This window comes from Sinocyclocheilus grahami, unplaced genomic scaffold (assembly GCF_001515645.1).
Source record: "Sinocyclocheilus grahami isolate Dianchi unplaced genomic scaffold, SAMN03320097.WGS_v1.1 scaffold54.1, whole genome shotgun sequence".
Taxonomy (NCBI): Eukaryota; Metazoa; Chordata; class Actinopteri; order Cypriniformes; family Cyprinidae; genus Sinocyclocheilus; species Sinocyclocheilus grahami.
Genome location: NW_015505233.1, coordinates 1,481,101 through 1,505,483, shown reverse-complemented (window position 1 = coordinate 1,505,483; position 24,383 = coordinate 1,481,101). Strand labels below are relative to the sequence as shown.

The 24,383-nt window shown below is 37.1% G+C and overlaps 1 protein-coding gene across 2 annotated transcripts in view; it reads left to right on the top strand.

The window, feature by feature from the left end:
- Window positions 1-24,383, top strand: part of nrxn3a (neurexin 3a) — a 316,731-nt gene that overhangs the window by 141,607 nt on the left and 150,741 nt on the right. For both annotated transcript variants that reach the window (XM_016269700.1, XM_016269699.1), the window contains 3 exons: window positions 969-983; window positions 1,784-1,810; window positions 4,344-4,463. In XM_016269700.1, the coding sequence (XP_016125186.1) occupies window positions 969-983; window positions 1,784-1,810; window positions 4,344-4,463 (162 nt within the window). The remainder of the gene's footprint in view (window positions 1-968; window positions 984-1,783; window positions 1,811-4,343; window positions 4,464-24,383) is intronic.

Below are 24,383 nucleotides of genomic sequence, written 5' to 3'. Positions count from 1 at the left end.
ACACTGCGCTTAACCCTGGGTTATCATCGTTCTAAGCCTCGCTTTTAACCCCGGATAAAGGTGTTTCATGGGCTTAGCAAAGCTTTTTACCCGGGGTTATGAAACTGTGCACCGGGGCAGGGTTAGCACTGCCTTTACACGGAGTACAGTGTGAACTGATGCTGCGGTTTTTACCTTTCATGGCTAGAAGCTAATTAGCGCGTTCAGTTGTTTCAGCGTTTAAGGGGAAAATGTCAAATGTTGACGGAAAATATTTGAATTGGAGTTGAAGGAGAGTTTTAGTTTTACCTTTATAGCCCAAAAATGAAAAGTCCATTCAGGAATAACTTGATAGTAACGTTACAGTCGGCAATAATAAGAAGAATAGCAATGCTAGAGCCGTTGTGTAAACAGGTTGCGAGAACCCGTGATTTAGAAATCAGGGTTGCCAAGTTCACTGTTTTCCACTCAATAGGGCTATTTTACTCTCCTTTTTGAAGTGATTTTGACAGAGGGGACTCCTGACGAAGGTAAAAACGTTGGTAGCGTTGGTAAAAAAAAAATGTAATAATAATAAAAAAAAGCCTTGGGCTAGGTTTGTTTACCAGTTTGGACTGATTTTGTTTTGTAGATGTGGCAAACCGGTTATGAATGTAGAAACGTCAGCTTATGAATTAATTGTTAACCCTGGGTAAATTATGAGCAGTGTGAATGGTAAATCAGGATATGACCTATTTCAAGTGTGACAATCTCTATTGTGAAATCCAAAGAAAATAATATTCATCTTTAACATAATTCCACATATTTTCAAGACACAGGCCACCATCAGATCGTCTGATAGCCGATGTGCTTAAATACACACCTTTAGGATGTGTGTTGTCGGATTTTATAAACCGAGACATACCCCCCAACACCATTTGAATTCAATTCTTCATTTCATACATGAATAGAACAACTTTGTGTGTTTTACGTTTATCTCTCCGGCACAGCATCCAAAAGTGAACGTGAGTAGGTTTTTATGTTCACAGCCCAGCATGAAAGACACATCACTCTGTACTGTACTGTTTGTGCACAGTAAAACTGTAAACCGTGTATGGAATGGCTCCACAATGGCAACAGAATCCTTTGCTGGTTCAAATGGCAATGAATGCGCCATTCTGTTGCAATGAAGCTTTTCATCCACCAGATGGCAATGATGCACCTATGCTTAGGAAGGCGAGGGCTCGATTACATGCTGCAGTAATGCAGGGGAACATTTTGTTTTGACAGAACGCAACATCATTAAAATGTCCCCTCTCCAACCGCTTGCTTTATACAGTCTTAGCCGTTTCTGTTGCTTTACGTTAGCATTAACACATTATCACGGCCATACTGTGCACTGAAAGTCATTTTAACATTTTTGCTGTCAGAACAGCGGACTAGAATGGAATATGCAAAGCCTGATGTTTCTGCATGTTTATTGGCTGAATATATTTCAACTGTAAATTAGATCATTTTTCAGCCACAATTTCATAAGCAAACTCCAGTTTTAACTTACTTGTAGCGCTTTTTTAGCAACTAAATAGGCTACTTTCATTGAGTGCCATTACACCTTTTTCAACCCAGCCATGCTGAATCAACCCATCAGTTTCATGACTATTATTATAATTTCTAACCCATGGTGCAGTAACTCAAGAGTGCAAACCCTTCCTAAGAATGGTAAAGCATGTCCTGTTAGTAAAGCCATTGCTTTATTAACAGAAGCCATCGACCACTTTCTTACCTCTTTGATTGTTTTCGCTTTTCTGTTTCTTGCTTAACAAAGTTGGTTTCACCAAAGCAGATCTACAAGGTATATAAGGTTCAATTCCATTCTGAGCTCGGCTGAAAGCTGCTGTTTTGTCTTGTGCCGGTTTGTTTTGTACTCTTCCCAATACCCAGACATAAAGCGGACACTAGCTGGTTCACTGTAACAATGTCTTGGTATAAAATGGTTCACTTCTTTCTAAAAGAAAATGCCCTTGTGTTTTTACCGAAGGTCATGAGACTTGCAAAGTGAGAAGAGAAAAGTAATGATTGCAACTGAGAGTCTACATTAATAAAACATGAGCCCTCTTCTATAACTAAGTCCCCAGTCCTGTTTTGCTGTATCTTGTCTTGTTGCTTTTTTACACTAACGACGTTCAGCTGAGAGAGGAATCTGGCTTAGGAGAATCCATTAAGTATCTCACCATGGGTTTCTTCTAGCTTGTCTTTAAATGCACTGAACAGCAATATGATTAGTAAAATAATTAATAGAATTAGCATGAAAATCCATCTGGAAATGTCGGCACGCTACCGTAAACTTTAAACTCAGATAGCATCCCACAGAGCACGTAAAACTCAAAACAGATGTGATTTTCCACTTTATTATTTAAGCGACATCACACATAAGAGTAGCCTACTTGCTGTTGAAGTGAATATCATCACAGCTGAGGGTAAATCATGTATATGAAGTCACTAACATTTTAGACCCAATACGACTCCGTTCATTGTTGCAGGTCATTCATGTTATGCAGTACATATACAACTTATCAAAATAAACAAATAAATAAAATGAATGTACTGGTGTTGCAATTTCAGCACTTTAACTATTTATACAATGGCAAAGAAATGCTGTCTTGAAAACATTTTGAGTATAGAAAGGGAAAAACTGGGAAATTTCTTGAATAAAAGTTCTCATAAATTGGCATTTTATTATATTTTCCATTGTATTTGATCTCAGGTTCACTTTGCTGTGATACTGTGATAAAACAATTAATTATGATTTCCATTTTTAAACATTTAAACAAAATTTAATATTGTATTCAGTGCATTAATATGTACACTGGCGTTCAAAATTTTGAGTTCAGTAATAATTCTTTTTTTAAAGAAATTAATACTTTTATTCAGAAGGGGATGCATTAAATTGATCAAAAGTGACAGTAAATACTGTACATTTACATTGTTACAAAATATTTCTCTTTCAATTTAATACTATTCTTTTGAACCTTTTATTAAAGAATCTTGAGAAAAATGTAGCACTGTTTACACAAAAAAATAATGATAAGACTTTGATAATGATAAGAAATGTTTCTTGAGCATGCATCAGATGCATATTATAATGATTTCTGTTCATGTGACACTGAAGACGGGAGTAATAATTCTGAAAATTCAGCTTTGCCATCACAGGAATAAATTACATTTCAAAATATATTAAAATAGTAAATGGTTATTTTAAATTGTAACAATATTTCACAATATTACTGTTTTCACTGTATGATTGACTTCCTTCAAAAACAGATAAAAAATCTTACTGATGCCAAAATTTTGAACTGTATTGTATAATGGAAATATGACAATGTACTGCATAATATGAATGACCCTTATCGGCACTCTTGAAATGACTATTATCTAATCAAATTTCTGAACTGGAACTAACTACTGTATGTAAATCTGTACAGAAACCTAAACCAGAAATCAAAAGTCTTAATAAGGCCAGTTTACATAATGTGACGTATTCCATGAAAATAAGTTAATGTGCTACTATTATAAGCCTGAATGATGTGAATGGAAAAATCAGAGAACTATCTTGAAGTATAGTCTCTCCGATTTTCCATTCAAAATCTTATCTGCAGTTTTGACAGTCAACAAATTGGGGTGAATCATTTTATGTTGAACTTTTACATAGTACTCAAGTTGCACTTTGCGTTGCACAGTAAATGCGCTTTTAGCCTTCTTTTCTCCCCCTTAACTAAAGTTGATGTTTGTGGTTAACCTCTTGTTTTCGCAGTTGTATTTCACAAGAATAATGCACTCAAAGCCAATTTATTTGCAATTATCTTGTTTATACGGTTAATTCAGGGGGAATGCATTCACCCTCTTGCTCTGAATTGGGTAATGAGCTCTATTGTTCTTGCTGCATTCCCTCAAAATGAACCCAAGTGTGCCAGAACACAAGATGTGTTTGGAACACGCTCAACTCGATTGCACGTGGCTGGTGTGCACACTATTGTTCTTAACATCTGTAACAATAGTACCTATTGGACTGTGTACACATCTCGCTATTAAATGTTGTCATTGACCTTTGTTCCTCTGTGCAGATGTGAGAAAGTTCATGCTTGGCCCCGTGTCTGAATCTACTTCTGTAACAAGCCATGTTGAATATGTCTAGAGTATGATGTTTATTACTAAAATCCAGTCGGTTATAGGGAATGCCACGTTTGTTCAACAGCTTTCGGGATGTTTTTTGAGTACCTCTACTAACCTAAACTGCATGTGTACTGTTACACACACCTGCATGGCACCTTAACAGCATGACGGGACATTTGCCCCCAGTATTACATTGCTCTGCTTTGCCACCATAGGTCCTAGCACTACATGCCAAGAAGACTCCTGTGCCAACATGGGGATCTGCATCCAGCAATGGGAGAACTACACCTGCGACTGTTCAATGACCTCCTACACCGGGACGCAGTGTAATGACCGTAAGTTACCCTCCGTCCCGTGCAGTTTCCACATCCTCTTTCTTTTTAGTTCACTCTTTGGTTCACTGGTTTAGACAATTTAAATGATCACATGGACTCACTCTATGAAAGGTTATTTGAGCACGCTGTAATCTACATAAGCAAATGTTACACAAACACCAACAGTATTTGGTATGTTATTTTTTTTATTTCTGAAATAAAATCTACTAAACAAAATCAATATAAAATTACATATTTTTATTATTTAATATTATTGGGTTTTTTTGTAATTTATTTAATAATTATTTATGAATATTAACTATGAGAAAGGCAACAGTGGCTCCAAAAACGTTTGAACATAAAAAAATTGAAAAAAGTAATTTCAAGTGGCATTTATAAAAATATGGCAAAATCAATTCAGTTTTTCAGAGTTGTAAAAGGGGAAACCGGCTTATATAAATGTTTATATATTTATTATATAAATATTTTGTCATTACTTATTTTTAGTCATTTACTGTATTTATGAAATGTAGTCAATATTACATAATGACACCAAAAGCAACAGTGGCTCCTAAAAGGTTCTGAACACTTAAACCACATATTGTCAAATAATAATAATAAAAAAAATCTAAATGTAATTTCAAATGGCATTCACAGAAATGTGGTAAAAATCACGCTTCAATACATTTCAGAGGGGAAAGAAATGTTTAAGAGAACTGACTTTATACATCAACTAAAAGATCAGAAAAGTTAAAGGTTAAAATTCAGTTAGTTCTGAGACTAGGTCTGTTTGTTTACTAATGCCTTTGGTTTGATATAGTTATCTATAAGATGTTTGTCCATCTTTAAGTGTGTCTTAAATTTCCAAACCATTTATGGTGCCACTATATTGTGTTATATTAATAATTGTTAAGTGTGACATTTGAGTGTTGTTTTCACAGAGGTCACATTAGTAAAGATCTGAGTGAAGGTGCCATGAAACTCATAACTATGAGAGAGACACAAACTAACAGTCTGCTCATAACCAGCCCTTTAAAGTTCAAGTCCGCGATCACTTCACTGAACTCCTCATGGAATTAATCAGATCTGATTATGTAAAACGTGGGAGTAAAATAAGATAACACTGCATGGGTACATCACAAAATGCTTGATCTCTTCAGACGACCCTTTGCATTACAGGTCATCATGTATCAAATCTGTCTAAAAAGCCCCCGAGAACCAGAATCAATCAACAACAATGCACTTCTACCACGAGCAGTCCGTCTTTATTCTATAGTCATAATGATGCCATTCTTTTGACATCACTGCCACAATAAAAGGTGTTATCTCGAGCCGGTGGAGATGAACACTATCCCTATAGACGCAGAAAGCGCTTCGGTGAGAATGTGATATGACTGTGATTGCCTTCCTCCCTTCTGCCGCAAGAACAACACAGTTGACCTTCCAGAGATTGAAGACTGACATGCATAATAGTACGCTAGCCTGCTGCTTTGACAACTCGTATTTTTGTGAGAGGCAGCAGTGAATCAAAAGCATGTTAGTGAAGATAGGGATGGACTTAATTGAATAATGCAGAGAGAGTGATGTGTGTGTCAGCTTTGTCAGTCTGGAAGAATATCTGCCGTGGAGGAAGGACTTTTTGCAGCCGTGCCAATTCTTGTTGCTATTCTTAGGCATACGAAAGCTTATTCAGTGCTATAATCAGAAATGTCTCATTTGAAAGAGTCGTAGTGACATGTGACAGGCCATTTTGCTACACAGACAGAATACAGAGCCTTAATAATGGATTTAATGTCTATGTTAGTAGATGAAACAGACTGAACAGTCTTATGTATATGCAGACAGAACATGTTACTATTGAACACTGGGTGGCAGTAATGGTTTAGTTAGAAACGAAAGCGGCCACAGAAGTCTGTTGTGTGCCAGAAAGTCTCATCAAATTTGAATATTTGAATAATGCATTATTATATAGCACCCTAGGCTCTGAGTAAATATTTTAGGAAAATGTATTCTCGCATGTTCCGTATTCGTACTTTTGCTGAGATTTCTTTCTTTTTTATGATTGGAGACTGCAAGACATTGCAAATTAGGAATCGTTTTATATATATACATTTAAAAGGCTTTCTTTTGACAATATAAATGTCCCGTTTAAAGACAGGTTATTAATATTAACACACAAAGTGTGATGTTGACTACATATTTTAATCATAAATCTGTAAAGTGTTCAAGTATTTAATCTATAAAAACTAGAGCTGGTGAAATTGGCTAAATATGTCCTTGAAGCAAGATTTGTATACATAGTTTTGTGGAGGGTTTTTTGGTTTATTTTCATACTGCATAAATGAGCTGATATTTGAAACAGCTGAGATTTAATGACACGTTTGTACTTTATTCCATTGTAATCACATGCCCTTTAAAAGGCCAAATCATTTTATTCATAAATACGCTTCCACTTAGCAATTTGTAATCATATATTTATCAGTCATGCTTTTTGTTACAACTGATTTTGCAGCATTTTGGTTTGTAGGCTATAATAGATAACTTTGAATTTGTTTTCTAACTTCATCTCTGTGGTCATAATTAGTATTTGTATTCGTTTAACTACTTACATTCTGTAGAGCAGTGGTTCTCATCTGGTTTTGCCTTGAGATTTTACATTTGGATATCATGTGCTCTCCCAACAGAGCACCAAAAATAGTTTTTCACTCAAAAGTAATAACATGTTCTTTTTTTGAAACCCTTTTTCTCATCTGAATGCAAGGTTATATGGTTAGGTGCATTTGAATGATCTCTTTTGAAGCGTATGTGAGTATCTTGAAAAGTACTGTATAAATAAAATATTTTATTCTGCATATTAAATTTGAATATGTGAATGCATCCGTTCCTAGAAAAGCCACTAGAATATGATTCACCCAATCCAACTGAATCTTACACTAATTTGGTTGTTCCGATGAAGGAGGCCAGTGATCATCAAAATGCTTTTAGTCATAGTATATTTAGCAATGGCAGACATGTTTGCCCTTGGCCTCTAAATTAAGATTAAAACTGAGCGCAGTGTTATTGCATTAGACAAGAGCTTGTGTATGAATGAGATGCATTTGTTGCCTCTTTCAAGCAGCTACAGCTAAACAAACACCAAATTGCAAGTTGCCCCTCACATTCCAAGTCTTTGCTTATTAATTTGGACACACTGTGCAATCACGCTGATTGAGCTGCGGTAATAAATGACTGGTTAGAAGCTCCATTGGCTGTTAAATGAACTCGTGGCAAATGAATATTGCTTAAAGGAATTTGCCAGTATCCGCTAGACGAGTGTGAGGTACTGTCTGAGAACGAAGCTGTTTATTCATAAGTTTAAATGGCCTTGTTTCATCCAGGATCCTTTTAGTTCCTTAAAGCAAAGCAGTCAGTGCTCAAATTCCATGAGACGTTCACAAATGGCTTTTGAAGGAGCTGTGCTACGTGCTTCCTAATGAATTCCCTCAGGATTTACTGAAGGTGCCTGTCATTTTCTTGGCTGAGGGCCTTGATGGCCAGCACGCTATGTCATCTCCATATAGCTTCATACTTTCGTCGAGTTTTGGATACGGAGACTCCATATCTGTTCATTTGAAAGTGAAGATCCTTGATGGTGCTGTTTTATATGTTAAAACTTCTGAAGGGGGTTTACAAATTGCCTAGTTGCACAACAAAGCGATTCTTTTCCTTTTCTGTTTTCCCATAACATTAATTACCAGGGTTAACATAAAATATTGCTTCGCACAATTTAAATGATACCCATCGGCATTCTTCCTTTTTTTCCTCCATGTCCAACATTTGTTTCATAAATATATAAATTAAACGACAGATACACAAATAACATGCTGGAGGGATGGATTTGTTTTCCCTCATGTGTGTCTGACATGAACAGAATCTCGGTAATTAAGGAACATCTTTTTCTCTGTCTTTGCTGGAGAGGAAAGAGGAGGAGGACGCTTCACACCCCTGCTAGCAAGACTTCATCAAAGCTGTGTTCTCCTCACTCCATTAGAAACAGGAGAACCAGTCTGAGCCACACCATCAATTAAGATGGCAACAAAAGCAAAGGCGCACCTTTAGCTATCTCGTGTCCAATGTAGTGTTACTCAGACAATACGTCTCGGCGGAGAGAGAGAAACGCATTAGAGATGGATAGAAGGCCAAGTGTGGGCTTAAGTAACAGGAAATGTTCTGTGATTTAATTAAGCGAGGTGTAAATGCTTTGACTAGAATTATGAAATGAAATTCCTGGATGGCAAATGACTTTCAAGAAAATATATATATATATTTTTTATTTAGTGGTGCTAACCTTGGGTTAGAGGTTTAAACAAGCTTTTTATGGTTTAAGGGCTTGTTCACACCAAGAACAATTACTGTAAATCTTAGTCAGTGTAGCGCCATATTTAATTTTTGACGAGAATGAAAATGAGGCTGTGAGGGACAGCGAGTTCAACGTCTATTACTGTAAAGTACTGTTTTTTGACAACATACCGATTGTTCAGTTGACGGAATGTCTTTCTGAAACAACTTTCAGTGGAAAAAAACTCCATAGAACAGTTTTGAAAGTTATTTGTGAAAATGACTTGATCTAGGATATTTATACAGCTTTACACAGCTTCGTTTTTTAAATTTAGTATTGTCAAACCTGATGAAGGTCAATAATGATAACTATAGTAATCAACGTTTGAAGTGGATCAAAAAAGTTAATCAAAGTTGACAAGAATGCGTTTTAGGTTTTAGGACAACTTTGATGAAAGGTTTTGATCCACTTTAAATGTTGACTAGTGTATATTACCACCCATATATTATGAGTAAAACAAGATGTGTGGTAAATATAAATTGATGATACTCAGGCATTTAACTCTACAATGAAAATTACACACACCCAAACTGAAAACATGAATTCTGAAGCATTTATGCTTATTTTTCAAAATGTATGTTTGTAATGAGCAACTACATAAGAATGTTTGGTGTGTGAATGTGTGCAGTTTAGGTTGTACAATAAAATACTGTCAAGTTGCATTTATCACAGATATATTTCGCTCATGAATTGAAAACCCTCAATATAAAAACCCATGGTAAAATTTTGAGGGGACCGCTGGCTAATTAGTCTTCTGGGTTTCGAGGTCACGAATGCAGCTCTGTATTGACTAATGAGAATCAAGTGTACCAGAGAGCCTTTTAATGACACAGTAAAAGATAGATCATTTCTGTAGCCTTCATGGTAATATTGCATGTGGTTTTGGGCTGTTCAGATCATGACGAAAATATCATATTTACGAGTTGAACAAACATGAATGCCACCACAAAATCAAATTAGAAGTGGAATAATAGGACATTTAGAATTTTCTTTGATCCTAGAGTTTTAGAGTTGAGGGCATGTCAGTGAGAAAATGACGGTACTCAATTCAAGCAGCGGTCACTGTTGAAATTAATGAAATTTCTATATAAATTTTTTCATTTGCAATAAAAAATAAAGTTGCATACAATAATATTGTAGAATTATAGCCTAATATAAATAATGTAGTTTACTGTGCCTTCATAAATTGAATAAAAGCATCTAAAAGCAAAAAACACACCAGATGGTGAAGTAGAATGAAAAAGTGATTTGAACACACCTGATGTTGTAATTTCAAATAACCCATATATACATACGAACTTCCCATGTGGACTTGAACACACCATTTCTTACAGTGTTTTTCCATCTTACCTATCAGAGAAGCCGGTTGGCCTTAATCATGAATCAATATGCATTACAGAATATATTATGTGTTACACTAAACTAAAAAAGAGAGAAAGACAACGTAAAGAGCAGAAATGATATATATATGTAAATACTTATTTGAACTTCAGGAGAAATCAGCATACCATAATAAAAGTAAACAGAAGATATAAGCAGTAGTGTTTGTTTTATCTCTCTCTCTTTTTAAGGTTTTGACATTGATTCAAAATCGACTTTTGAAACAAACTTTTAGACTGTCGAATTCTTGGTGTTTGTTTTGTGCAGTTCATAAGAATCGCTCATCAGATTTCTCGGACGGTTTGTGGAAGCCATAGCTCATGCTGTGCCATCTGGGTGGGGCTGTTTCTGTGAGTCTGAGTTAAAAATGCTGTCGTTGATGAAAATCCTGAGGTGGCGGGAAGATGAATCGTTCATGTGAGTCCATATTCATCACCCAGGTGTCCCGCACTTCCGATGGCCCCTGACACAAGATAAAGAGCTGTGAGACAGGGGAAATGACCTCATCTGACAGCCTCAAAGAGAACCAACGGCACAATGGAAATGGATTGGCGCGTTCACAGGAAATATTACAGCATGCTGTATTCATGATGAGTGGTGCGATATGCTCTGCCCTCTTCAGCCCACCGATTGAATTGGCAGCTGTTTATTATTTTATTTTAGTTTACGGTGAAGCACGAAACGATGCCGCGCTGAAGGAGCTGTCTAAAAAATACAGCCGGATCGATCGGCGAAGGTTTAATATCCTTAATTTCTTTCAATCGACCTGGTGGCCCTTTATCTGTCAACAGAATTATATATTGTATGAGTTAGTGCAGTGTGCGCTTTGTTTGTTGGCTTTACGTTCTTTTTAATTGCTTGTTTATAATAACTTTCCATTAGTCTGTGTTCACTAGAGCACACTTTGTTCCAAACTCTAGTGAGCTGCTTCTTGCGATTTATTTCAATGGAGTATGTTAGCATTTTGCTTAGGTAACAGGACAATGCACTGGGGAAAAAAAAAGGTGTAGGGTTCAGAAATTGCTAGTAGATTTCACAAATAATTACAAAGAAATGGCAAGTTAAACATTGAATTAAACATGAAATTTAGAATAGAAACAATTTAAATGGTAGCCTAAACTTTGTATTACTTATGACACACATTTTGGGTAAAATAATCTGTTTTGAACTATTTTTAGTTTTGAATGAAATTTTAGTTTATTTATTCTAAACGTGTTTTATACACATTTTTGTTTGGTAGGCCTATTTATTGCAATGTATTCTAGAATTGAATTCTCCATGAATGAATTAAAATTTGGGCCAAATGAGGTGAATTATGTATAAATAAACATTAACTACCTTTTGGAAACATGCCTTAAAATGCTTCCTATGTAGGCATCTCACTAGGTTTTGGAACAGTAGAAAAAAATCTGAGCTCTCTATTTAATCCTCTGGCCTTTCAGTGCTCAAACCTTGCCGATAACATTGAAAAATAACATTGGTATTACTGTAATAATGGAGGCTTTGTGTGTTTAGCACTAGACACCTTCAAGGCCACCATAAGCTTTAAAACCGGATGACATACGGTCGTATTTAGAGGAACGGACAGGAACCGCTTCAGTTGAAGCAAGTTTATTTGATCTCTCACACTTCCGGCTGAGAAAACCATGAAACACAATAAAGCATCTCAGCATAATCTATTTATTTATCTTTCCCTTTTTTTCTCCAAGACCTTAGTATATTCTTTGAACTCCTCTGCGTCTCAGCTAGAGCGTGTGAAATCCATCCCGAATCAATACTGTCATCTCATACCTTTATTTGACGATCTCTGTGCGGGCTACTTGGGATTGCGTGCAACCAACAGACGCACCTGACACGACCATCAAACATGATTTCCAGCGAGTGACTTCATTCAATATGGCTCATAAAGAAATAGTAGTGTGCAAAAATCCATTTTTGGTCAGGCAAGGTGACCTTGTGGGAGGGGAAGTGATCTTTGCTTTAAGGCTTAGTCACTCAAGTGGAGCCATCCATCACTGCGCATTTCCAGGAAAAACAAATTATGCCCTGCACCAGCACATAAACGTGGCCAATCAATATCTCTGCCCTGCCTCAAATGCCACACATTTTACACCATTTCTAATCATCTTGTTGTCTTGCCACCTCTGCCAGTTCAATGGAGTGTATCATAGCCATTATTTTTTTTTCCTTTTTATTATTATTATTATTTTTTATGTGCAGTTGTTAAAATGTGTGACATCACTTTTCATCTTCTGAACTAATCGGTTTTGTAGCTTGAATCAATTGTATGCTGCTCATAATAAAAAACCTTTTTGAGGTTCATTATTGTTGTTTATTATATTGTTTTTTGTATTGATATATTCTCTCTTTTTGTAACAGATAGTGTACATTTTTTTCTTCTAACCACTCCACTGTATGCTTTTTTGACAAGATAGATATTCAGTTTTTTTTTAACAAACTTTTTAACAGTGTAGATATAAAATATGGCTGTTATTATATTTTTCATTTACAATTCCGTTATAATAAAATACCTCTTTGGGGTTCATTGTTATGGTATGTTTATTATACTTTTTACTATACTTTATAGTATACTATACTTTTTTTTTTACAGTGCATATTTATTTCTATTTTAACTATGAATAACTCTTTTACACTAAATATTTTCTTTTAATAATCGATATTTCATGCAATTCTCAAACCTTTTCCCAAGTCCTTTTTTTGTATTTTTGGGATTCAAGTGCATATCTTTTATTTTTTTTTTATTTTTTATTTTTAATCTTACAACCACCTCTCCACTATGGGAATAGCAATATTTTTGACAATATGGATATATATAATATTTGAAAACATATTTTTAGCAGTGCAGATGTGAATTATGCTGTTTTTATGTTTAATTTTTAATTTACATTTCAGATTTGTGTTTAGATTACCTCCAAACTCCTTGTCAAGATCTAAAATGACATATCATAAATGAGCATCCTTAGTCTATACAGCATCTAAATTAAACTTTCAATATCACTTTTACAAAAATAACTAAAAGTAGAGACAGTGATGAAGGATTTAACAAGAGAAAACGTGATAAGGGCCCACAGTATGGTTAGCAAAAAACAAAACAAAAAACGGTGCTTTTTCTCCTGGATTTAAAAAAATCAACTCAGATTGGATTTTTCTAGAAGTCATCTGTTTCATGTTGCCAGAGAATCGTTATGGGGGACATGGTCAAAGCTCTTCTCTCCTCCTCTCTTATCTGCACAATCCTGCTCTGATTGAAGCGGTAACTCTCAACTGCCTTTGATCAGGTCGTGTGTCACTTAAGACTGCTCTGAATGGAGTCTCATCTTCCTCATCCTGCAGAGTTCCAGATCGGCTTGGGCTCTCAATCAAAAACACAATTAGAACAGCATTAAAAAAAAGACAGGCCTGCTCCGTCTTATCCATACAATCAGCTGCCTTTACCTTCCTCCATTCATCCTTCTTTTTTTAATTTTCTCTTTTTTGTTTCACAGCACGTCAGGTTTTTTGAAGAATTAACCATTGATCACCTCCTGCACTCGTACATGTGATAAATGAAAGCAGGAAAAGCAGATAGATGTGCTGCTACAGTCCAGCAATCAGCTTTATTTATTTTTTTGAATTATGACATTTATTTTTTTGGGCTGCATATCTGCGTTTACTTAACGACAGAGATCGAAGATGAATTTGGTTGCTATGTGATGCAATTTCTTAAACCCATCCCTTTGGCTGCTCACACTGTCATGGCAATGTGGAAGATTGTTCCCGGGAAGACGGGTAGCACTTCTGGAAAGCATTAATTACCACAGAATGGGACCATTAATCAGAGCTGTCTATGCCAGACAGAGCAGAAGGCAGCAGAAAAGGGCTCCTCTCTGCTTCTGTGCTGAATGACTGGAGGTGTTCTTATGCATAGTACCCTAGTGCACAGGAGGACTGCAACCAAACTAGGACATTGACATAATATGAAGACAGATTTGCTTTGGGGACCTTACCATTTCATATATCTTAACAACAAGGGACAAGGAGGACCTTATAGTGCTCCTGAATTTCCACAAAATTTTCTCCTTTCCTCGTATCTTCTTGAATCATTGCAGATGGAAAAATTCTAAATGCATGAAAAACAACTAAGATGACACACATCTCTATTTTAAAGCCTACATGGGGCTTTATACTTATTTACAATAATCAACTATTTTAAAATTAATGCATTTAAGGATTTTTCCTGCTATCTGTTGTGAATGTACAGCATCACTCCAGGCAGGGTTTGCTCTTAAATGCCGCTTGCTTAAGTGCTGCAAATGTTTAGTTAATTTGACTAAACAGAAGTAAGTGCGTTAATTTTGTCAATATTGTGCGAATGGAAACAGACTTGTAATGAACTTAATGCATTTGATCCAGTGGAGTTAATTTAATTCACACAACCTTAAGGACCCCAATGGAATCGCTTGACGAATGCAGTTTTCTTTCTTTTTCTGATCTATTCAGAGTGGCGACAGTGTTTCCTAACTGTTTTTGCATATGCGTGTGCATTGCATTCATGTAAAAATGCGCTATCATGTGGACAGTCAGCAAGAATTAAAGTGTGTCTAATGCCAGTAAAGGATTTTTCAGACTGATTAAACTCATTTTGAAAATAATTGCAAAAAGCTCTTCTCTGTACTAAATTGGCCAGTTAGAATGGATATTCAAATGACACAGTGAAGGGCGCAATTAAATTTCCCTCTTTTTGCAACTAATTACTTGTCAGCGGTAACCACTCAATCCAATCAGCGTTCAGTAGCATGTTAGTATGTTTTAAATTATTATGGGTCCAAAAGATAATTAATCGTTAATGCCATTTGCTGGTGTATATAGGCTCACTTTTGTAGATTATGCTTTAATGAAAATACTCAGAACAGTAATTTAACGTGTTTTAGCTGTGTTGTCTTTGTAGCGTCTGGAGGTCCGAGCACTTCGAAACAGTGAATTTTTCCAAAGTAAGTGGTTCAATTGATTCGAAGCTTTGGTTTCCCCTCCACTAGGTTGCATTTGTTTGTAAATCTGACTGTATCGGTCATGTCGAGCTTTTGATTTACTAAAAAGAACCGTCTTATAAGAGTCATTTGTTGTTAAATCGGACTGTGAGTTATGATTTTGGTTCGCCAAGTAGAAGTACTTGCAAGCATCATTTGTAAATCAGAATACACTGGCCGCTAATGCTGTGACGCTAAATCATGATTTGATATGCTTTTGTTTGTCAGGTGGCTTTAGTGGATATATTAATTCCAAACGGCATTTATTTGGATGAACACTTGGATATGGAGGTATATTGGATATTAAAGGGATTGTTCACCAAAAATGAAAATTTGATGTTTATCTGCTTACCCCCAGGGCATCTAAGATGTAGGTGACTTTGTTTCTTCAGTAGAACACAAACGAATATTTTGAACTCAAATCGTTGCAGTCTGTCAGTCTTATAATGAATGTGAATGGGAATCACTGCTTTGAGAGTCAAAAAAACATACACAAACAAAACCAAATTAAACCCTGCGGCTCGTGACGATAAATTGATGTGTAAAGACACGAAACGGTCTGTCTGTGCAAGAAACTAAACAGTATTTATATCGTTTTTACCTCTGATGCACTGCGATGTCTGAACTGAGTGCATCCTCGACAGCCAGCACGTGAGGTGTCTTCTTCTTGCTTTATGGTGGATCGCAGTCTTATAAGTGCATTACCGCCACCTATCTCTCAAATGGACCATTGACACTTGTAATTGAGATTGTAGATAAAGTGTCAATGGTCCATTTGAGAGATAGGTGGCAGCAATGCACTTATAAGTCTGCGATCCGCCGTGAAGAAGAAGACGTGTCACGCCCCGGCTAATTTGGTTTTGTTTGTGTATGTTTTTTTTTTTTACTCAAAGCCTTGATTCCCATTCCCTTCCATTATAAGACTGACAGACTGCAACGGTTTGAGTTAAAAATCTTTGTTTGTGTTCTGCTGAAGAAACAAAGTCACCTACATCTTGGATGCCCTGGGGGTAAGCAAATAAACCGCAAATGTTCATTTTTGGGTGAACTATCCCTTTAATGAAGTGTAAGACAATTTTTCAACGTTTGGGAGTAGAGTAGCTTAGATGACCTCAAAGCTTACATATGGAAACTAATTTCAACAAAACATGGCTAGAATTCACTTTAGATATTTAGTCTTTTGCAGTTATGCTCATGAATATGATCTTTCTCCATCTACCTTCTGCCAATTATGGCAGAGAACAGACAGTTATCTGTCTTGAAGACTCCTTTCATAGTGGCCCAGTTCCTTCTGGCTAAACGTTCCTCTTCATAAACCACCAATGTGCTAACCTTAAGCCAATCCACTGGCCATTTCAAGAGCATTTTAAGTTGTCTTATTACTCTCAATGATTTCTTTCAGCTCTAGATCTCCTGTTCTTATGAATTTGACTATAATTGGTATCCGAGTGCCTTTTTCTTTACCCATTGTTGCAATAAGCTGAATAAAGCTTCCCCCCTGCCAGAATGTATTTTTTGCTTAGCCTAATGTTTTCAGAGATAATAAAACGGATGCTTTGTTGTTTTTTAGCATTACTGTGGCACACATTCAAAAGGAATTTGGCAAATCGCATCGATCTCTCACATCAGCCGCTTTAAATACTCTGTTTAATGTTGCATCACATCTCTGCCTCTAATTATCGGAAACCTCTCGGCAAGGATAAAATGGATAATGCTTATTTGAACTTCTTCAAGGCCTTTTTTCAAGCAGTTTAGGCATGGCTCTGTAAGTAAGCGCTAGCTGGGTGGAATTTATGAGTAGTTTCACAATCTCACCAGATCCTGTCCTGTTATACTGTTCCATTAAAGCTCTTGCTCTCCTCTGATGTCATTATGATGTCATTATTTATTCCCCCCCCCCCCCCCCAGAATGATGGTTGCAGATTCAGTCCATCTTCAAAGTAGCTGTGCAAGTGCATCTGCCAGGCTGAATTCGTGTCTCCATCCCACAGATATTCTCCTGCAGAGAACTGATTTAACAGCAGCATTTTAATGGCCGTTCACTTTGCAGCCAACACTGGCTAATGAGTCCACAATAATTAGTTGAGGTACGTTGAGCACCGCCAGTAAAAGTCCAGGTGGTGTGACTAATTACAAAGGTGTTCAAGGCCTTACTTACACCAGAACAAGATAGGGGAGACCCTCTGCCCATGCTTAGCTCTCAGTCAGAGGCACCGCAGCATTTGCGAGAGCCCAAGCAATCATTCCCACATTATGTTTCTGCTAAAGTGTTATTTTCTTTGACAAGATGATTGAATATTTGTTTCCTGTCAGTAAGCATTGTTGGTGAAGTCAGTCTGTCACTTTTCTGAAGGCATAGCAAGCGTCATGCATCATGGAACATCTTTATGAACAATCAAAAACAGTCAGTTGACAGCATTGCTTTTACAGCATTAACGTTTTCATGTCTTAAGCAAAAAAATGCAAAGATGTGCTAAATATACCGCTGCATATTTTAAGGTCTCACATCCTAGCTGTCAATTTGGCTTTGGTTACCTCTCAGATCCTTTTGCGCAGGTATTTTTTTTATTTTTTTATTTTTTTTTGTCTCTTAGGCCTTTTTTTAGAGGGAGGAACAGCTTAAGATGAAAGAGGTAGTTCCCCTACAGGATTATGTACAATTAATAATTTAAAGTGGAAAAAGAAAGCTCAATTCCGTTAACCTTGTAAGTTATTTATTGTTTTTAGATGGGTGTCATGTTTGCTAATATCCTCCCCAGTCAGCCACAACTGAAAATGGAAATTCGGTGGAGTCATTTTAGGGACGTCATCTCCAGAATGCATGCAGACTCTGATGGATGACTCGTACAAGGCCAGAGTTTTTTTTTTCTTGGGCGGAGGTACAGAAAATCAGAGAGCCTTGAATATTTATGCTTTATTCTTGACCTGGACAAGTTAAAATGACCACTGAGGAATCCTTGTGACCTGAAAAACAATAGGAATGCACATTTGCTACTTTTGCTATGGTACAAAAAAGGGATGGTTCACTCAAAAAAAAAAAAAAAACAGAAATTTCTACCATTATACCATTTATTCACCATTATGTTGTTCCAAACACAGAAGAACATATTTTGAATCATGTTTATGCTGTTCTTTTCCATACAGGAAGTCTGTCTGGCTCCAAAAATGAAACAAAACCACCATAAAAGTACATTATATGCATGAATAACGTTTTATAAAGTTATCGTATGCTTCTGAAGACTTGCTGGGTTGCTTTTATGGTGCTTTTTTTTCTTGTCCTTGTTCAATTGCATTGTTATTTTTTTGTGTTTCACAGATGAAAGAATGTCTCACATATTTAGAATGCTTTGAGGTTGAGTAAATAATTGCAGCATTTTCATTTTTCGGTGAACTATTCCTAAAGTATAGTTTATCAAAGTCGGCACACATGCTTCAGTATGTTGAGCGCACATGGATGAAAATGAGTCAGACTCACGTTTTTATTTTTGGTTATAGAAGACCTCCAAAACATAATCCATAGTGCGGATAACTTTAAGTAGTGACATCCTCTCCTCATTGTCATTGTTGAAGGTGATCACTTTGATGCCCAAGAATCTTTTTTTTTTTTACTCCTCCCAGGATAATAAAGTGCCTTCACAGTCGTTTAGATGAATTTCCAAAGCTCTTCACTGACAGATGGCTTCTTTTAGAGAGTGCTGTGATAAATAGATTGTGATATAAAAGGTGAGACACAGGCCAGCATTTTTATGGTTTGAAGGTGCAAGCTGCTGCAGGTGCAGATGTACTAAAACGCTATTTCTAGACCAGGGGTAACATTTGCCAAAGACTGGTTGATAAGGAGGAAAATATAATACTGATGAAAGCGAGTGTGAGGGAGAGGGGGGGGATTGAGAAAATGGAGGGTGATTTGTACGGACATCAAAGGTCAAGCGGGACCAATTTTCATGCCTTGGCTTTCCTCCCAGGAAAGGGTGAGGTTTGGCAGACTTGTTCTGCTTTATTTATTTATTTTCAGTTTTCTTAAGCATTCACTCAAGGTCAGCTATGGAGCTTGGGTCGACGCATATGTCAACATCACAACTGCAGTGCTGTTTGTTTCCAAATAACTTTGGGAAAGTCACCATGGGTGAACAACGCCCCTTGAATTTGTACATGTTTATCTTTTTCAAATTCTTGACTTTGTCTTTCTATCTTCAATTCTTCAAGTCGTTTATAGATCTTTGGACTATCCGTCCGCTCAAACAGATCAGAGTGGCAGATGTTCCATTGTTTACACAAAGTCTAGTTCCTCAGAAGTCCCTAGTTTCCACATGTCCTTTTTCTGTCCTCTCCCATGTTCATTTGATAAATCACACTGCCTTTGGTTTATGTGGCGGGCCGGTGCCTTTGGAGCTACTTTTGGCCCGGCATCACTGGGGTTCTGAAGGACTGGAGGTAAATTGTGCAGCCCTCAGTAATTCGCTTAATGTTTCTGGTATTTTCGTTCCTCACAGCAAATGGCTTGTCGTGTAACTCCCAGAGAGAGTTTGCCTAGATGGCGCTTGGCTGCTCCCTCAAAACCCCGCCTGGGTGCCTGGACGGTTCCTCCCGAGGAGTTCTGCCCAGGCTAAAGCTGAGCGTCTCTTCACCTGCGTTGCATTTCTACCTTTGCTCGTGAATAATTCATGCCGTAGCCGTGTTTGGTCTGAGGCGGTGGGTCTGTTTCTCCTGCAGGTGTAATGAGAGGCAGAAGCGGTGGGCTTTGAAAAGGATACTATATGGATGCAGGCCAAAGCTTTACCCTTTCCATGGGTTCAATGTGACTGTAGAGAGAGCCAGGCTAAATTTAACTCTAACGTCTCTCTGAGATCACCTCCAACCCGCTCTGTTCGGTAATAAGACCTGTTTACCTCCACAGCTCCGAGAATAAGCCCTGGCATACGCCGCCATTTTACCTTCCCTCTTAAGAGGCTTTGCAGTGTATTTTTTATTTTTTTGCTGGTGAACTCCAGACCTTGTCTTCCTGAAACACATTAGTTATCATGTGGAGTGTAATCTGAGTACATGTGATGTTCTTTTCCCCCTAGTGTAATGTGTTTATAGAATATGGCATCCTTGTCAGATCAATAAAACCAACACGGACTGGCTCGGGGAGGACAAGCCTGGAAAGCAAACAAAAAGGGCCGCCATATTATCGTTTCTCATCCTCGTATCGTTAGAACTCCTGCTGAATGTGTGAGACTCAATGTGACATGTTGTCCGTGGCACATTTATGTAACCGACAAGTTCATCTGTGCTGTCATCTCAATTGTTCAACCCTGGCATCTCAGACAGGCCGTCTTTTGGAGGATGAGACTGTGACAGTATGGTATGCGGCATTCATTAATGATGAGCTGATTTGAAATGAGCTTGCTGGAGGTTTTGCTCCCTCAGGTTCCCAAACATCTCCAAGAATAAGTTGAGCAGGAGAGACAAGGACTGTGGGCAGGAAGCAATGGTGCGTTTCTGTTCCTGTCCATTTTCAGAATGATTTGTAACCAACCTGTGCAACATCATTACTGGGAGGGGCGGCAACCTCCCCTTAGAGTTGCATGGGTACACGAATGTGCATTCACGAGACATGTTAATAATCGCCGGCAATTACTGCATTTTGGAGCAGACAGAAAACGTGGGAGGCTATGAGGGAAGGTCAGTCAGCATGACCTGAATCGTAGTTTTCTCTGCTCTTTGTCATTTTCTCCAACAAAACGTTCTCGACCCTTTATTATTTCTCCGTGCTTTCATCTCTTCTGCTGAAAAGTGCTTGTGAGGGGTGATTTTGATTGAAGTTGGCAACTGGATCTTGTTGCACAAATTCTGTTGGGGCTTCTTTTCGTGACAGTTTCTCACTGACAAATGTATTCTGTCCCTTTTAATGTCTCTGAAGAAAGTTGTTCCCATGCAATGACAATTTTCTTTCTTTTCTGTCCCTCTTTTTTGTTTGTTTGCTCTTCATTGCGTTGTTATGAGGAAAAAGTTTATTGCAGCTGTACTTTAAACCATGTGTTTATTCATTGATACCTTTTATACTTTTATTCCTGAAAGTCATTTTCAATTTGGATTTAATTTGAATTTAAGTAGCCAGAAGAAAAAAAATAAGTATTTATATTTAATTTTATCTGTAGTCTTTAATACATTTTATTTTTCAATTGGAATTAACTGATAAACATATGGTAAAGGGTAAAGATAAAAATTAAAAAAGATGAAAAAATGTAAAGTATATAAATAAATTATTTGGAATATTTTATATATATATATATATACATACACACACCATCATACACTTATTTCAGTGGGTAACATGGCTTATTAATATTATGTATGTTTCTCTAAATACACCACATGTTGTATTTACGATCGTTCATACCGGGTGGGAAAAGCGTATAATTAAAAACTACAATTGATAAATGTTTGATTTGACTTCAAACAAAATGGAACCAAATATGAATAATCCAGTCAATTAATTTGAATGATGCTATCAAAATATTATCTGATTTTTAATTTTTTTTTTTATCAAAATGTATCTTTAAACAATTTGGTGACCATTTTGTTGTGCTGTCTGTCTGTGAAGCAAATGAAACTTCAAGTTATGGTGCTTTTTGAAAATGAATTGAAAATGAGTTGGAATTTTAAATGCATTCTCAATTATATTCCGAATGGCGTTCAGTCTTGCTCTGAATATTTTCATTGCAACAGAAAGGCAAGAATGTCTAATAAAAATTCAGCCTTAATCCGCAAGACTATAAATGCGCAAAATAACATACTATAGTTAATATAATACATGCACCACAAACCTTGTAGTGCATTGTTTCTTATACATGTCAAGTCTGTTCTCTTCATGAATGCATTTTGAAATGTGTTGACCTCAGCATCTGCGCTTGGGAAGCACTGTGAGCTGTATTCGAAATGCTTACCGAGGAATTTGTTCATTGATTGTCAGCTAAACATGGCTGAGAGACGTGCACCTTCTTTATACCCCGTTTCTCAATATTTCATCAAGTCGACATGAACCCCTCGCATGATTCAGCCTGTTCTCATTGTCACATGGTTATTGCTTCGTCGCTTTGCTGTCTCACTCAGCCGCGTTGCCCCATTAAGAACGCTCAACTTGTCATTGTCATATTTCACACCGAGCCTGGCTATGCAGGTATAACCAATGGAAAACAATTACCTCCGGCATTCAATAATGACCCCATAGTTAAGATTTGACCTTGCGTGTGATTTGTCTGCACCATAAACAAGAGAACGTCGACTGTGGGGGGCTGTCTGAGTGGTCATCAGATTTTGATTATCTTAATCTCTCCGAGGGGCTTTATGGCCATGCCGTCAATGAGCAGGATTCAGCAGTTTTCTACAGAAGGTTAAAGACGTACGCTTTTTCCCCTCCTGCTGTTCTATTACATGAGCAGCTGTGCCATTTTCACTTGTCTAAAAACCCATAACATTTTATTTCAGCTTTTCTCAAGGTGTCATGATCTTCAGGTTTGCAGGTGTGATGCCATGATGGATGTGTTCCTGAGCTGAGCTTTTTTTTTAATGTCCTCAATGAGCATTTTCACACCTTTTTGTAAGCACCTGAAGAGTTGCGAATATTAAGTGATTGCATTGGATTTATATGTGAACAAACCCTGACAGTAGGTCATGTTTGAAATATTTACGACTTATTTGAATTGACAGATGGACTTGCATTAAGGGATCTATGAATTTTAATGCAGTACTTGGTGTAGGTTTACATTAAAACACATGGAGCCTTTAATACAAGTTTGTATGCCATATAAATATGTGTGTCTTTAGGGAGAGGGTTCATTTCAATTCTTGAGCTTTGCTTGAGCTGCCACTCTCATGTTCCCATCTGTGCATCTGCAAATTAAGACAATTAGTCATCAAACTGCTTGAAAGCGCTTATGCACTCATTGCTGTATACTGTATATGTTGTGGAGCATCTGATACTGTCAGTTTTCCTTGCTTTTTACTGTTATTTATAAGGCAGATTTGAAATAAGCAAACATATGCTCTTCTATAAGCGTCAACATTAGATTACCCATCAGTTTGATAGCGTCAACAGCAGTCTTCAACACTGAGACACTGAAGCTGCTGAATGACAATGACTTCGTCTTATTTAGAACCAAGGACTCGTATATTCCTTAGTTTTTATTGACTTAATAAGGACAGCGGCGTCAGATATCAACCTCTGACCTGCAGGAACTAGAAGACGAGTTCGGTTACTCATGCTCAGTAAGGCAGATCTGTGAGGCAGGGAACCGTATGCCGTCCTCCGGTCACTAAGGCTGACATGCATTTGTTAAGTCTGCAAGTTCCCTTGGCGGAACACATCAAAGGGAAGAGGCGTGGCTGACAGCTGGCCGCAGGAGCGGCTATCGGAGACTGCATCTGAAAGATAAATGCATGCATGCCGAGAGCTTCCTCTGGCCACCTTCATGTAGAGAGACCGGTGTAATTGAGAAAGATGGCTTCTGCCAGAGTGGGGACACAGAGTCCTCTACGTGCGTCTGTTCCTTTGGCAATACAAGGTGAATCTTCTTCTAAAGCTTACAGCGTTGATGAGCTGAACTCCAGCCATTCCTGTAGACAAATGGTCCCATCTACAGGAGGTGTGACTGGTGTAAATTATGGGTTATTAATGTTCCTCATTGAAAGTATATTTATATCTTGGAAAAGGTTGATGGTGTTACTCTGAAAGAATGACTTCAGAGATGAAAGAACCTAATTTTCTCTGTTTCTCTGGGCACTTCATGGACAACAACAACATTTATTTATAAAGCATGTATTTATAGTGGGGTATCAGTTCCCCCCCCCCCCCCCCCCCACATTTTAATATTTACAGTAATTTAAACACTAAGAATGTCCAGCAGCATATACAATGTGTTGTATAAGAACCTCATGTGACTTTCTTTTTAAAAATTTATAAAATGGCCAATTCCTTTGTCTTTAATTTCATAGCTAACATTGAGTATGTTTAAATGATATTATTTAATTGTAAATACTATACACAATTATTGTAATGTAACTATATATAATTTTACATAATTATATATTATTTGACAAAATTATACCTTGATTGAAAATTTACTTTTTTTACAACCGTCCCCCCCCCCCCCCCCTCTTTTTTTTTTTTTT